The following is a 16,886-nucleotide window of genomic DNA, read 5'->3' on the forward strand; positions in this document are numbered from 1 at the left end:
GATGTTCTGAGCACCTTTCCAGGTTGCCTCAAGGACCTACTCCAAAACTCTGCCAGCTCTCCGTCTATTATGACCATATAAGCAGCGACTCAGCGAGTGTCCTTCGAAGACCTGGCAAGCAATTATGGTCGCTCGATAAGTGATAAAATAGCAGGCCGTCCCAATCGCACTATATGTAAGTGCGATAGGGACGGCCTGATATTTTATCGTCTATCGCGCGACCATGCTGGTTGCGCAGATCCGTCGGTAAAGCAGTGTTGCACCTATGGCTCGGGAGAAAAGGCGAATTAGCAAGCGGCTCCATCGGTAAAGCAGTCCGCGGCGACAGATATTCGTCGACAAGCGGTCATGATTGGAATATTGGCCAATGACGAGACAGCTGTCAACATGGCGGAAACAGTTGTCGGCACGATGTAAACATTGCAACAAAATACTTAATACGATAATGTAGATGATATGAAGACGAAAACTACTAAAAAAAACCTTTAAAGTTTATGTGACGTAGAAACGCAGGCGTTAATAGACTCTGGCAGTGGATATAACCTAATCAACAAAAACTCTTTCGACGAATTTAAAGTGGATTGCGTGAGTGAGAACTTCACTGTTTCTGATCGCGATGGTACTGTTAGGAAAACGTCGAGCATTTGGTTGTCGAGTATGCAGACTAAGGAAGCGCCGATCGAGCTCAAGATCACTCTGAAAGATGATAATTATCCCTGTGGCGAAATGAAGAGCTCAATGCGACTAAACAGCTGATTTTATAGCCAATAGTCAATCGTTTATTGCAAGAACATAGTGAGATTACATAAGATGATAACATTGAAAAGCAGTTCTTATGTTCTACCAAGCAAGGCATGCAATATTTAACAATTATTTAAAGTATGTACAATAAAATGTCAATATAATTTGTTACACAATAATTCATTACAAATATACACAAGGATTGAGTCAATTTATTACATTTTATAAATTACACAGCTAAGATGTCAAATATAGGCATAGATAAATTACTTAATTAATAATTAAGTTTTGAAAGATGGTGACTATAATGACTTGTGTTTGGAAAATGGCATGCCAAACAAAGGAGACCAACAGCAAACGGTGGTGCCTAAGGTAATGGGGAAGGAAGTTGCATATAAGGTGCATAGTAATGGTCATTTTGCTATGAGAATGAGGAAAAGGGCATTCACTGAGACGAAGAAGCCCTACGATCACACAATTACAGTTGTTGATGCGTTCACCAAGTGTGTGTGGCCCTACCCGATGAAGTCGACATCTAGAGCAGAGGTGATTAGCAAGTGGCAGTTGCAGCGGCAGACGTTTGGTGACCCTATACATATTACCTTTGCCCGAGGTAAAGCATTAAAGAAAAGAGCTTTCAGAAGTACTGTGAAGATGAAACTTTATCTCGTGTAAGAAATTCTTGGTGCCTAAAAGTTAACTTGATTTGTTACTTTATTAAGTTTAGTAAGTTTGGTGAATATTTAAAATGTTGTTGTGTTGTAAAATGCTAAAAGTTGTTACAGTTATTGTTTTTATATCTAATGCTTATAAACGGTGTTTCCGGTAACACTCAAAACCTCAGACACCCCAATTGATTTTTATTTTTTTAAACTCATCTAGAGTATTCATCTTTTAATCTGATGGTTACTTTTTTTTTAATTGAATTTTGAATTTTTTGTACAGCTCTACTTGACTTTTAGCTCTACACTCAATAAAATAATTGCTAACTTCCACCATAAACCACAAAACTATTTATTTGTGTACGTTACTGCAACGACATAAGGTTTACCAATAGACAGCTAATATGTCACCGTAAAACACTTTAAAGCTTTGTCACAGTAAACTTCAAATTGGACAGGTAATCAAATTTAAACCCAATGTTTAAAATGACAAGGTTGTAATTAGGTACGAGTTCAATTTGTTATGACTTATGATAAACATTAAGATTAAACTGACAAACAACGTCAAACTCGTAGCGAAAAAATAATCGTCCAAGTAACCAGCCAGTATTAATACCCCTAAATACTGAAAAAGGTAAACAACCTCTAGCAATGCGATATACACAATGTTGTCTTACGAGTACAATAGAATAGGCACGTAAAAAATAACTAATAATACAAATTTAAATAAAAATATTACCCCCATCAAGATATAGCTGAATCGATTCTACTCTCGATTCTGAACAAACTGTTTTCAGGTTTTTAGTGTTAAGTGAAACACGGTGTATTGTCGGATGTTTTTCAATTTATGTTGAAATGTAATGTTGAATGAATGAGATGTAGTTAGATGAATGAACGTTGAAGTATATCTGGGCATTTCTCAGAGTGTTTCAACTTTTTTGATTTCGGTGGCAGCATTAGTACCCGAACCATGAGTTTTCTTTGTTTCTGGTACAAATCCGCGACTTCTATTTAAATTGACAGGATTTCATGTGACTCTTACAGGATTCATGTAAAACTGTTGCCATCGAAAACAAAAAAATTTAAACACTGAGAAATGCCCATCTGAGGGCAGATATGAGAGCAGGACAGCCGAGAATGTGGGATCGGAACGTAAGGTGATGGCGTGAAACAGAACGTTGTATTATAGTAGAATGACAGTAGGTGTGAAAGGCGATGGGAGAATAGTTTTGAACGATGAGCGTTCGAACGTGAAAGAATTTAGTAAAATCTGTTAATTTCTTATTTGCTGCTTAATTAAAAGTTACTCATTGTTTATTGCTGGGTTTTCATTCGAGGCATAACAATATCCCACAAATATATTGTTTTATTCCCCATTAATATTCGATATGTAAAAAATACCCCAAATAAATAATAGCACTAGACCCTACTCATAGTGTTGTGTTCCTGCCGGTGAGTAAGGGTGCCAGAGCTCAACGAGGGTGCGGTGTGTTGATGACGGGAGCACTTACGGAACTAACTTGTTCCGTCTATTGTCCTTTGAGTCGTCGGCTACCCGAACCCTCCTTAGAACTTGTACATTCCTTTTTGCTGTGTACTTAACACAGCAAAAGGGAGTGTACATGTTTCTAATAGGGTGGCAACGCGCTTTTGACACTGTTTGAGTTGCAGGCGTCCATAGGTTACGGTGACCGCTTTACATCAGGCGGGCCGTATGCTGTTTGTAATGTAATGCAATAAAAATTAAATAATCAGAAAATAATACTTCCGTCTTAGTGCGTTTTCACATTATCCGATCCGATATCAGATGTAGGACCGATATCCCATATATTTAAGCCGCCTTTTTTCGATTTTCGCCTTTGAAATCCTTCCTACATCCGATATCTGATCGAATAATGTGAAAACGCACTTAGTGTTGTAATATTTTACGTAGCATATTTTGCCTATTCTGGAATGTACGTCCAAGGTAATTTAGAACTATCTTGGAATAATATATTACTAAAAACTCAAAACAAATACTAAAACTGTTATCTTCAATATGGCAATTTTGGTTAGCATGCAGTTTTGTGCATCTTGCATACGCGCCATCTACCGGATTATAATGTTTGCTATTAGTCATCAAACGTACAAAACACTTCCCATGAATTGAATCTGATTCAAGTACCCGATTGGTAAAAAATGACTTAATTGTTTTTGTTAATTTCGGTGTTATATAGTGATAATGTTGTACGATCATGTTCCAAATTTTGAAATAATACGACTTAGGTCATTTAAATGAAATTATTTCGTGAATTGAACAATACCATTTGTCGCGAGAGTATAGTAATGCCATCTATTGTTTTACGAGTCAAACATATAAAACGATGTACTGAGTTACACGTCTTCCTTTATTTAGTTTAGTCTATGATTGTGGGAAGCACTCACCTTGTTCGGCTGTAGGCGACGATGCAGCAGTCGGCGGTGGCTGGCCAGGCTCCTCGAATCTCGGCTTGTCCAGACTTACCTTGAATCCGAGTTACCTTAACCAGCTCAGACACCGAAAATGGAACAGGCGACGTGCTTCTTCAATCGATCAGCCTTCCACAAACTCACACACGATTTTTCACGAGTATATTATATTTTACTTTAATTTCGAAAAGGTTAGCGCGACATGCTCCTCGAGACGACATGGGAAAAGAGAAGTGAATCGACGGTTATATTTTTTTTTTTACTTTTTTGCATAATGTTGCCAGGCGAAATTATTTTTAATATATTTTTAAAGCTACAATCCTTAACATTTTCCGCCCGCCAAAATGCAACGTATTTTCCACAAGTACTGTATGCTAAGGATAAGAAAAAAAAAGGAACAATATGGCTTGGGTTAATTCCCTAGTTTAAGTTTACATACGTTTAAATATGAAATTTAATCTAAATCTACGATAAAGTTAGTGCTTACAATGATACGATACGATAGTGAATTATTAGATAATTTAATTTTGTAGAGGCAGTGGACACAGTTTAACTACTGGGCGTTTAAGTTCGCCCGATTCTGTGCGGACCGTGACTACTCGACAGATCCCATCGCTCCCTGGATGGAGTTGTACCACCCGGCCAATCTTCCACTTCATGGGGCTACATTGCTCATTGACAATGAGCACGAGCGTCCCGACGATGATGTTTTTCTGGTCATCGAACCACTTGTGGCGTTGCTGCAAGGTGTGCAGGTATTCGACGTGCCACTTGCGCCAGAAATCTTGATGGATCTTTTGGAGCAGTTTCCATCTCTGAAGTGGACCTAATTTTGCATCAACCATATTGCTTTCAGGTAATATGGTGAGCGGTTCCAAAGTAAGACGAGCCCGAAAACATTTCATGCAGGATGAAACAACAGAGTTTATAGCCCTTTTTGCCGATAGAACCCAGAATTCTTGGGCTAATAAGTTTTGCAATGTTTGCACTCCAGGGTGCATAAAACGGTGATGATAATCCTCTATGATCAGCGTGGTCAACCTATGATCGCGAGGCAATAGTGGTGGATGTTTCACATCGAACGACAGGTCTCCTTTAGAAAGGCGACCGCCCACCCTTAGCAATTCACGGTTGTCCAGAAACGGCGCCAATTTCCGCATGGGTTTCGATAGGGAGTGAGTGGCTTTATCTTTCGATAAACAACGCAATTCCGAAGCAAAGGCTTGCTCCTGAACATGCTTTACTAGAAAAAGAAGAACCTTGGAAATTTCTTCTGGTGACAGATTCAAATCTGTATATCTCGAAGATGACATTTGTAAGTTGTGCATGAACCTAAAACAATAGGCAAGAATGCGCAATATGCGTTGTAGGGACGAAAATCGATTTAATATGTCATCGATCATAGACATATTAGACGCCGTGAGCAAACTATAAATCTTTTGCTCGTTCGAAGCGGCTTGATCTGGAAAGATCTCAGATTGTGGCCAAGATTCTTGAGGTTTGGAAAGCCAGGTAGGCCCCGCCCACCATAGCGTATGCTCGATTAAGTCAGCAGGTAACAAGCCGCGGGAGCCGCAGTCCGCAGGATTATCCAAACCAGAAACATGGTGCCACTTTTCAGGAGAAATATTCTCTTGTATGTGCGCAACCCTATTAGCTACAAAGGTTTTCCACTTGGATGAACACGAACGAATCCAAGTCAGCGCAACAGTCGAGTCTGACCAAGCATAGATGTCATCGAAAGTATGAACATCCTTTAAAGCGTCTGTAAACGAGACGACTAAATCCGACAACAAAACAGCAGCTAGCAGCTCGCACCTCGGAATGGAACATTTACGAAGTGGAGCCACCTTGGTTTTAGCGCAACAAAGGCGCACGACAATAGTTCCGTCATTTTGAACGACACGACAATAAATGACAGCACAGTACCCCTTCTCCGAGGCGTCACAATACCCGTGAAGCTGCAACGATACGAAAGATTCAACCATTCTACGGGGAATGGATAACGAATTCATCTTCACCAATTGTGACTTAAATTTACGCCACTCTTGGGCGATGTCAGTAGGAACCTCGTTGTCTCAATCGACACCAGAAACCCATAGGAGTTGAATTAAATATTTTGCGAAAAATACGACAGGCGACAATAGGCCCAGAGGGTCAAAAATACGGGCGATATCCGAAAGGATCGATCGCTTTGTACAACGACAATCATTCAAGGAGGTCTTGAATGTGAAGGTATCTTCCTTGGGAAGCCATGACAGGCCGAGAATTTTTAGCGACAGATCATGAACGTTTTCAAAGTTGTGAAGTTGTTCCGAATATAGTTCTGAACCAGGTAAACCTTTTAGAAACTCGGGGTTATTTGATGTCCATTTGCGCAAATGAAGTTGCGCAGACGATAATATTTCCACCAACTGTTGGCGTAGCACTAACGCATCCTCAACAGAGTCTGCACCTGAGACAATGTCATCGACATATGCATCCCTAGCCAATACTGCAGCACCTTGGGGAGAGCGAGACGAAAACTCCTTTGCTAGCTTGGATATACACCAAAGCGCCTGATAGGGAGCACAGGACACGCCATAGGTCACTGTGAGCAAACGATAATCTTTCACAGGCTCATCAGATGATGGACGCCATAAAATGCGTTGATAGTCGCAGTCCTGTAAAGCGACAAGAAACTGCCGGTACATCTGCTTGATGTCCCCGGTGAACACTACTGCATGCCATCGAAAACGAACCAGCAAATCAAATATATTATTTTGCAATTTTGGGCCTGGCAGCAGCGCACTATTTAAGGACTGCCCCGAAGAGTCTTGGGCGCTAGCGTCAAAAACGCAACGCAGAGGCGTAGTGACGGAGTCTGGCCGCAAAATTCCATGGTGGGGTATGTAATAGAACTGACCCTCAGACGCCACTGGAGGACCAACCTCTTCCATGTGACCACAACTTAAGTAGTCTTCCATGAAATTGACATAAGCTGTCCGAAATTGAGGATTTAATTTAAATTTCCTCTCTAAATTTAAGAGACGCTTGAGAGCTATCTCACGAGAATTTGAAAACCTTGGTTTGTCCTGAGGGTCGACATAAGTTAATGGTACTACCATCCTTCCCTCGGGACTGCGACAATATGAATTTTCCATTTGGTTTTCACACGACAATTCCGATTTCGACAAAACGATATTTTTAGGCAGATCAAAGCCTTCCAACTCCCAGAAGCGCTTGATGCTGTTGTCTAATGAAAGACTCGACACGAGAAAACACCTCTCCGTATCACCTCCGGACCCCTTAGAACAACGAGAACGAGAAGTGTTAATGTCTCTAGGGCACTCACCCATCACCAACCAGCCAAACACCGTGCGGACGGCTATGGGCTCATCTGGGTTGCCCTTGACAACACCAGACTGTAATGCCGCAGCAAAAAGGTTGACACTAACCAACATGTCTATTGGTCCAGACTTATGAAAATATGGATCAGCGAGATCTAAATCCTTTAGATGCATTCAGGACGACACATTAAGTGGCTCCAGTGGCATATCAGGGCAGATCTTAGGAAGCACATACGCTTCAAACGAAAATGTGCAAGATGAGTCCCCATTTGCCGGGACTATCTCACAATCGACAATTCCAAAAGTGTCCGTTGACGCTAGACCGACACCGTTCACCGATGGTGAGTTAACTTTAATTGGTATTCCTAGTTTTCGAGCGCACTCTAATGTAACAAAATTACATGCGGAAGCATTATCCAATAGCATACGAATTGGTACTAAATGGTTATATTTATTTTTTATCATTACAATAGCCGTCGAGAACAGGCTTGGTGCATTTGCATTATGGACAGTCAATGTCACTTGAGTTTGCCGAGTGGACGGTTCCAACTCCTTATCAAAGTGCAATAATGTATGGTGTCTATGTTTACAAACGCCACAAGACACCGAGGACTTGCAATTCTTAACTGAATGGGATGGCCTGCAACACATTATACAAAGTTTCTTTTCCTTCACTTGGGCGAACCTATCCATTGGCCGCAATTCCAAAAATTTTGGACAATGCTCAAATGTGTGCCCTGGTGTGGAACACATAACACAGTCACTCACATTATTCACTGGAGGAACAAGAAATGAAGATTTAACTTTATTAAGCATGGGCTTATTCGACACTGGTTTACTACTAACCGTTAATGACTTACCGAGACTGTTTTCTAATGCTTGGCTCCGCTTTTCAATAAACGACATTAATTCTTCATAACTAGGAATCTCCGTGGTTGAATTAAGTTGAAGCTCAAAGGCTTCTTTTGTACTAGCGTCCAATTTAGACCACAATGAATGGAATAGCATAAAATTCCTGTCGGGTAATTTATACTTTGACAAAATTTCAATATTTTCTTTAAAAGTTCGACAAATTCTCACTAATTCAGAAGGACTTTTAGATCTTGCCACCTCACAGTTTAATATTTTTTCATAAAACAGACTAGCAATTATTCTTTTTTTATCAAAATGCTCCTTAAGTGTGTTGTACGCGATCATGTAATTTTCGTCACACAATGGGTAATTTTTTATCAAATCGAAGGCATACCCGGTCACACTTGATAACAAATAGTGAAGCTTTTCAACTGCAGGTATACTTTTCCTATGAACTAGTGAGTCGAAAATCTGAATAAACGATACCCAATTTTCAATTTTAGAGTCAAAGGGAACTATAGTTATTTTAGGCAATTTAGCACTTGAAGTCGTATTTTCATTGGTCTTTAACACGGTGGGTCCTGTTTCCGATAAACGTATTTTTATAGATTTTACCATTTTTTCGAACTGCGCCGATATTTCCAGCTCGCTTTTACGGTCACCAGCTGCAGTCGCCGTCAATAAATCAACTTGAAAGGCGTGGAATTCCTCTTCCAGCCTGATCACGTCACTCAAACAATAACCTTTTAAGTCGCAACTGCTATGAATAAACTCCATCCGCACAAAGGCGTAATCCCGCCCTACACGGTTTTTATCAAAACTTTCCGTTGCCATGTTACTCTAGTAAACTATTTAATATAAATTTAATTTATGTAAGGAATCAATTGAGGTTATGTTTACTTTTCACTTTGACACAACAGCGATGACAGTTATGGTTGCGTTCAGAAATTCACTAAATCGAAACTCGAAACAAATTTTAGTCTATGCACAGTATGAACACGCACCTTCTTAACTAATGGAAAAACGCCCAAGCCAAGTGTTTCTAATCTTACCCTCCAATGTTTTTATGATTTCACAACGAACAATTTACTTAATAATGAAAGGGTTTTAAATCGAAAATTAACCACGGTCACTTTACAATTATCCGGTCGAGGGAACAAAAAATGTAGGGGATTATTTTACTTCGATATCTTTAAATTATATATGTGGACTGTATTCAATTAACTTTATAGCTTAACGACACGAACGACACGACAAGAAATTAGGGAATTTAAGATAGGCTGGGTCAATTGTGGGAAGCACTCACCTTGTTCGGCTGTAGGCGACGATGCAGCAGTCGGCGGTGGCTGGCCAGGCTCCTCGAATCTCGGCTTGTCCAGACTTACCTTGAATCCGAGTTACCTTAACCAGGGGCCTATTGCATAACAATTTACAACTCATATTACAAGCGGTAGTCCCCCTCCAATTCATTTTATAAGAAAGAGAGTTCCACTTGTAATACAAGTTGTAAATTGTTATGCAATAGGCCCCAGCTCAGACACCGAAAATGGAACAGGCGACGTGCTTCTTCAATCGATCAGCCTTCCACAAACTCACACACGATTTTTCACGAGTATATTATATTTTACTTTAATTTCGAAAAGGTTAGCGCGACATGCTCCTCGAGACGACATGGGAAAAGAGAAGTGAATCGACGGTTATATTTTTTTTTTTACTTTTTTGCATAATGTTGCCAGGCGAAATTATTTTTAATATATTTTTAAAGCTACAATCCTTAACAAAGGCATATTAAATAGTTGACCTACACTTAAAATAAAATATTTTAAATGAAGCACCACATAATTAGAAAAAATATGGACAGTAGGTAGTTATGTTTAAACATAATTTCTATTTAATAATTCAAAGAGAAAGATATTAAGTAAACATCACACCTCAGTATTTCATAGTAATTCCATATTAGCAAATCGTTTTTAGTTCTTAAAAAGAAGCTGTTTTGACTGGTAGGAAACTAGCCTATTTAACATAAATCAAAAGCAACACATTGTGTAATGTGACATGTTTGTCCAGATGAACTAAGCGGCGGAGACACTTCATACGAAGAACATGAAGAAGCGGAAGAGATGATCACCGTCGAGATACAAGGCGAGCCGAGCAAGGGCAAGGGCAAACTCAAGGCCAGGAGGAAGACCCCCAATAAGAGAGCCAAGAAGGAGAAACCTATTAAGGTAAGATTTTAATTTTTCTTAGCATGTTGGATATTTTTATTAATATACTGCGTCCCACCTGATGGAAAGCAGTCACCGTAACCAAAGATATATGTAACTCCGTATAGACAGATAGTCTAAGAAAAAAACGTACCTCAAAACCATACAGAAAAAGGTACGGTGGCCTAGATGGCGATACACCCTTGGGGGACGCTCGGCTAGATGGCGGTAATATTAATATCTGACATTGTTAAAATGCTATCAAGCTAAGAATATGGATCAAATTGTCAAAACTGAGGTTCAAAAGTTTTAAGCTTGTGTCGAGAGGGTAGGCTATAATACTCGATCCTCTTTCCCGTAACCTATAGACACCTGCAACTCAAGGAGTGCCACATGCGCGTAGCCGACCCATTAGTTGAGCTCTGGCAGCCTTACTCACCGGCGGGAACACAACACTGTGTAGGGTTTAGTGCTATTTGGCTGCGGTCTCCTGTAAGGCGCAGGTGCTTCCCCAGTTGGGCTCTGCTCTAGATTCAAGCAAGATGATATCCGCTTTGTGCCCTATCACTAGGGTTGCCAACCGTACTATATAATATAGTACTGTACTATATTTTGGCCTAGCGTACTATATTCTATATGAAACATATATAGTACGCAAAAATACTATATTTTTGGGGTCCATGCCAGTGGCGAATTTACACTAGGGCCAAGCCGACAAGGGCAGCGTTTTTATGATGAAAAAAAATTCGCGCTCGCTACGCTCACGCTTTTATTTCTATTAAACCACCATTGTACAATTCATTACTTCGTTCTGACGTGAAAATATTGCAGTTACAAATATATAAAGCCACCGTTGTTTGCAAATATTTGTGTTTTTTTTCCATTCTCTACTCCGATGAGCTTCGATTTGAATCTTTTGGTATTATGAATATTATGATAGTTTCTAAAGCCTATCATATTAACAGCATCGTCTTTAACAAACTAGTATCCCATAATTACCTACTTCTTCACAGCTCATTCATTCTGTAATATTTAGCATCAAAGTTGAACTATTTTAGGACCAAAACTGGTTCTTTGGTCAAAACTTTACTTTAAAATTAAAATCGCTTTTGCATTTTTATAAAAGTTTCATTTATGTAAAAATGTTATTAAAACAATGTCAAAGTTTATAAAAAATATAAATACAGGGGTATTCTTTTTTTTTAAATATGGGTCTTACAAAAATAGGGTGTTCTGCCTTTTCGCAGAACTATTTTAGCCGAATTTCATTTGCTAACCAATATTTCGCCGAAGTTTAATTATAAACAACTAACGTTTAGCAACTTATTGTATGGCAACTTTTCAATTGATAGAATTATTGCAAAGCAAATGATTAAAATCCGTCTAAACTTTTGCCAGACTTGTCATTTGTCAAATGTTTCACTTGCTCAAACAACTCTTGGACGAAAAACGTTTCGCAACGAAACATTAGGCAAGTTACAAATAATTTCTAACATCATCCATTCGGATAGGGTAGGTACTTTTCTTCCCTGTTAGAAGGGAGCAAAGTAGCTCTTTTCTGTTCAGGGACTATGTTGCCAGTATAATTATATATAATAGAGTCAAGTTTGTGCGACGACGAGCGAAGCGAGGGGGAGCGTGTTAGATTGACAGTGAGCAAATCGGAAAAAAGTATTTAATGTAATAAAAAATAAATTAAACAATATTCAATATTCTTGTAAAAAAAAGTAAGTAGGTAACTATTTAAATTAAAAGAATATTTATAGGTACATAAGTAAAAATTGCATCCCTGTCAATAAATTTAGAAAGTGATAGAAGACTCAGAATTGCATATTTTTCGAAATACGCCATATATATTGTTGGTGTTCAATAAAACATTTGGTACATACAATAAACAACTAGTTATATATTACGCTAAGTAAAACATTCGAAAACATGAAAGTTTGCTTTTTTTTAAAAAAGGCCTTTTAAAAAAAGGCCAAATGTTAAGTTGGTAAATGTGAGCTTGGCAAATAACAGTATGATAAGTTGGGAAATGAACATTCGGCGGAATAAAATTCCGCGAAACGTGAATTGGGAAGTGATATTCGGCCATACAACTTTCCACGATAAATAAGAGAACCAGGCAGGCAATTAAGTATGGTCGAGCGATAAATGATAAAACATCGGGCCGTCCCTATCGCACTTACAAATAGTGCGATAGGGACGGCCCGATGTTTTATCACCATGATTGCCCTGCAATACATAAAATACATTATACAACACAAAACTTGTCAAAAATCGATGATAACCGAGTGGAGTCCCTTAAAGAGGACAGAAAGAACGATCTCTACGACTTGGTTATCGATTATGTGTACCGTACTATATTTTATTTCGGTGTACTATATTTTTTACATGGAATTTTCTAAAGTACTATATTTCCCTAAAAAAAAGTTGGCAACCCTACCTATCACACAAAGTGGCATATCATTTGCTATGCCTTACCTCCTTCGAATGCCTATTGGAATTGGACAAAGGCCTCCAGGCTCTCCATAATTCCCGATTCTGTTACTTCCGCCCAGTTTTTTAGGAAGGCGTCAAAGTCGTCCCGCCATCTTTGTCTAAGCCTACCCGGCCCAAGGTAAGATTTATAAGAATTATAAGGAAAAAGTACAGAATCCTTCGTATTGTTACGGAAACGTACGAACGTGTCATGCTATTTCAGTCAGTCTCAGTACAAGATGTACTGACATTGACTGAACTAGCATGACAAATACGAACGTTTCCGAAGGAATCCCTTTTCGTACTACATCTGTAGTGCTAGCGCGAAGAAATGATCACCTTGAGATGTGAACCGAGCAAGCACAACTAAGTTTACTTATGTCATCATTCGACTGTTCGGATTACCGCGACGTTCGGATTATCGATTACTGTACACTGAGAGTAAATACAACCAGTTTTCATGTTCGTTCAACAAGTTTTTTGGTTAAAATAGCGCCTACGTGCTCTTTGGTTCAAACAACAAGCTACTTGTCATTTGAATCGGCAATATATTTGAATCAACAAGTCGATTTTATAAAAACAACCTGACACATTTAAACATACGTTTGGCTGATTCAAACGGATAAACCGCAACAAGTCGAACTTGTTAAATTCACAATGCAAATTTCTCTCAGTGTATTTCGTTTGTTTTTGGTAGCAGTTTAACCTCTTTTTATTTTCAGACGGAGGGCGATGATTCGACGGAGGCGACGGCGAGCGGAGAGAAGAAGAAAGGTAGGTGCCACTTTTGCTTACAGCGCGGTCGTGTCAGTATGGGGTTCACGATAAAAGCGGATCAAATCAAATCTACGGTCACACCTCGCACACTGCCGTTCAAATATATGAAAGAGGCGTGTTCCTAGCACACAGTCTGAGCTCGTGTAGGTAAACGCGTACTAAGCTTGTATGAGTGAAATATAACAGGTCGATTGTTCGCGTTTTTGACAGGCGGTAACTGTAAGGTAACCGAGAGGGGGTGGGCGGCACTTTCAGCGGGGAGCGGGAGTGTCAATACTGTACGATAGTACTCTTTATTATACTGTGCTAGGGTGAACCGGCAACGGCATCTTATGGTCGAGCTCACTCCATCGTAGGCCTCGTCTTTGCCTTTGGCTAGTCTGTGGTCAAGAGTAAGCCCATTCATAAAAAAAGATATAAGTATTTCGAAAACGTGTAGGCCAAGAGATTAATGATCATTAAACGGTTAGACGGAAGTTGGAATACAGGCGAGACGACTAAAAAACTATTAGTCCGTCAGTTAAATTATCAAAAATTTTGGACACATTTTTTCTTCTCGAAAAATGACGTCGGTACAGTGCATTGAAGTTTCGCGTGACGTCACGTCTAGGTACAATTTTTACTTAAAAGTGACGTGACAAGTCCCCGCGCAAGTTTGATGCTCTGTATCTTTGTATTTTTTCATTAATTAGATAAAGAGAAAAAAAATGTGTTCAGTATTTTTGGATGATCTAACAGACGGACTTAATAATGCCATTTTTTTTTGTCGTCATCCCCTATTTTCGACTTTCTATGTTTGGAGTAGTTAGAATGTGAACATAACAATAGTTATTTGTTATACAAGGGGGCAAAGTTGTATTTTAACACACGAGAAGTAAAATACATTTGCACCCGAGTGTAACACAAAACTTTTCCCCTCACTATAGCGAGGAAACTACAACGAAAAAAATGCGTTTAGCACTGCTTCCAGTAATTCCACAGCTGGTGGTAAATCATCTTTTTTACTAGATTCACCTACTTTTATCAATTTTAAAGCAGTTAATTTGACTTTATTCAAGGTCAAATTACTTTACCCACTAGTGGATAAAATGCGTTTTTACCCGCTGGTATTAAAGGACAAAACACGTGTTTCCGAGCGAGTGAGGGGAGAAAGATCTTACCCCTTGCCTTGCCTGGGGGGAGAGGGAGATTAGAAAGGTCTTATTTTTCGGTTTTTCACTTATGACTGAGAAACTGTGCGTTCTAACGACATGATGATTATGAAATAATTGATTTCTTCGATGTCTCATGAACCCGTCGCGCTGACGCTTGTAAAACTAGTGCGATAACAACAATTCGGTTGGAAAATATTACGTTAACATTTCTAAACTACTCTACTGTTTCCTCCACCAAAATTTAAGCAATGCTTACGAAATTGGATATTGAAATGGTAAAAAATATCCGTGTCGGACTGTTTCGCTTTCTTAGCTAATTGATAGGTACCAATCGTATATCGCGCCACATACGGCATTATTGACCACGTTTGAAGTATTATAACCTTTTAAAACAAAAATATCTAAAAGCAAAACACACAGATATTGTTAATATATGTGTGTTGAAACATCTACTTTTAAAAACCATGAAGGAAACAGTCTAGTATGTTTGTATGAAGACATAACATAAAAATTGTGTGATCCCATACTGACAATACCGCGCGTAGTTACAGATTTGAAATGTGGCTACCAACGCCATATTACGCCACCACCTAATTCTGCAGAAACAGTTAGATTCTGTAGAATACATTGTGCATTGTGCGTGTGCAAGCACCCTACGCTTGCGCTTTAAAATTGGTGCTTAGCCATATACACGGTGTAACTTGATGAATTCTAAATATTTTGACCACGCATTTCTTAAGACCAAAATGAAGGCAAAATTGTTTATGAGTCTGAACAAAAAAAAAAAATAATTTATATTCAATTTATTTTATTTTATTCTTTTTTTAGGAAAGTTAAAAAAATCTGCACATAAAAATATGCAATTTTATTCATTCGCCCATTTACCGAAATTCCTAGATTTCAATACGCAATGTTGTCAAGTTATCTTGCCTTGGTGCAATACTGCCATAGCCCATATCACCCAACTGTCAAAAGTGTAAAATTATCTAATAGATATTATCGTGTTTATTTGTAAGAGACGATTAAAAAATGCTTACTACGAGTAATACTACAAATTTCGCATATTTTCACTTAAAAAATTGTTAAACTTAATATATTTAAAAATAATCTCATTGTGATTTCGGCATTTTTTAAATCATTTTTGGGACTAAGCTATAGGCTACTAGACTCATATCGAATTATTAGGCACCATAAATGATTGTCTTCTGTAGTATTTGACATAAAACAACAATATTTATAGATTTTGGGTATTAAACGTGTATAATGATTGACGTATTTTCGATTAAAAATGTGTGTAATCTTTTATTTAATTTGGCCACTTGGGCACGATGTAGTGACGTCATCGAATTCAAACCTTGCTTCATGTCAAAACAATCACTGACATATTGAACTTTATGCCTTCATACTTAAAAAAGTCAGAAAATGTTGTTTTTGCCTGATTAAGTAAAAGTATATTTTAAAAATATTTAATGCTGTTTTAAAGTTATAATAAAATATGATAATATTTTATTTCGGTTAATTGGACAGTACTTAATCATATAAGACCGATTTAAAAAAAGGGTCAAGTAGCCTATTGTGAAACATAGAAGAAATAAAAACATTACGGTAATTATTTAGGTGTAACGAAACCAAACCAAATTTAATCAAGAATACACTTCATTTACTAAAATCATTAGGTTTTCTCAAGTTACACCGTCTATACTTGAAAATATACTGCCGTAGTCGTTTGGCGAAGATGTTCAGAGAGTTCGCTGCGTAAGTTGAAGAGCCGGTTCGATTCCGCCTTCCGCCACTATGACATCTATTTCAATTTATAGCAATTACCTTTTGTCTCGGAGCTGTAAGTTCACATTGTTGACACACATAGCTGGGCACCGTTAATCAAATAGTTAACTTCGATAATCGTTAATCCGTTACTTAAAAAGTTAACTTCGTTAATCGTTAAAGCGATACATTTCGGTAGATTTAACGGAAGTTAAAGTTAATCGATAATCCGTTAACACGTCATAAAAATAGGACTCCACTGTAGGTATTATGTATTTCTATTTACTAAGTATCCACCAAAAACTATTAAAACCTGTGACGCCAATCGGCAAAAAACCGAAATGTAACAATTAAATACGGTCTCTTCGGGCTTTTACCGCCGCTGGTTGGCTAAATCCTAGGTTTTACTTCGGATTGGTAATTATTGGGTCATTCATGCGGTCGCGATTGTGGTGCGTCGGTTCTTCGGATTGA

General features: G+C 38.4%; 1 protein-coding gene across 10 annotated transcripts in view; it reads left to right on the forward strand.

Moving 5' to 3' along the window:
- Positions 1 to 16,886, forward strand: part of LOC125240009 (PR domain zinc finger protein 5-like) — a 141,065-nt gene that overhangs the window by 7,290 nt on the left and 116,889 nt on the right. For all 10 annotated transcript variants that reach the window (XM_048147807.1, XM_048147816.1, XM_048147813.1 and 7 more), the window contains exons 5-6: positions 10,100 to 10,257; positions 13,440 to 13,491. In XM_048147807.1, the coding sequence (XP_048003764.1) occupies positions 10,100 to 10,257; positions 13,440 to 13,491 (210 nt within the window). The remainder of the gene's footprint in view (positions 1 to 10,099; positions 10,258 to 13,439; positions 13,492 to 16,886) is intronic.

The sequence above is a fragment of the Leguminivora glycinivorella genome, chromosome 26 (assembly GCF_023078275.1).
Source record: "Leguminivora glycinivorella isolate SPB_JAAS2020 chromosome 26, LegGlyc_1.1, whole genome shotgun sequence".
Lineage (NCBI taxonomy): Eukaryota > Metazoa > Arthropoda > Insecta > Lepidoptera > Tortricidae > Leguminivora > Leguminivora glycinivorella.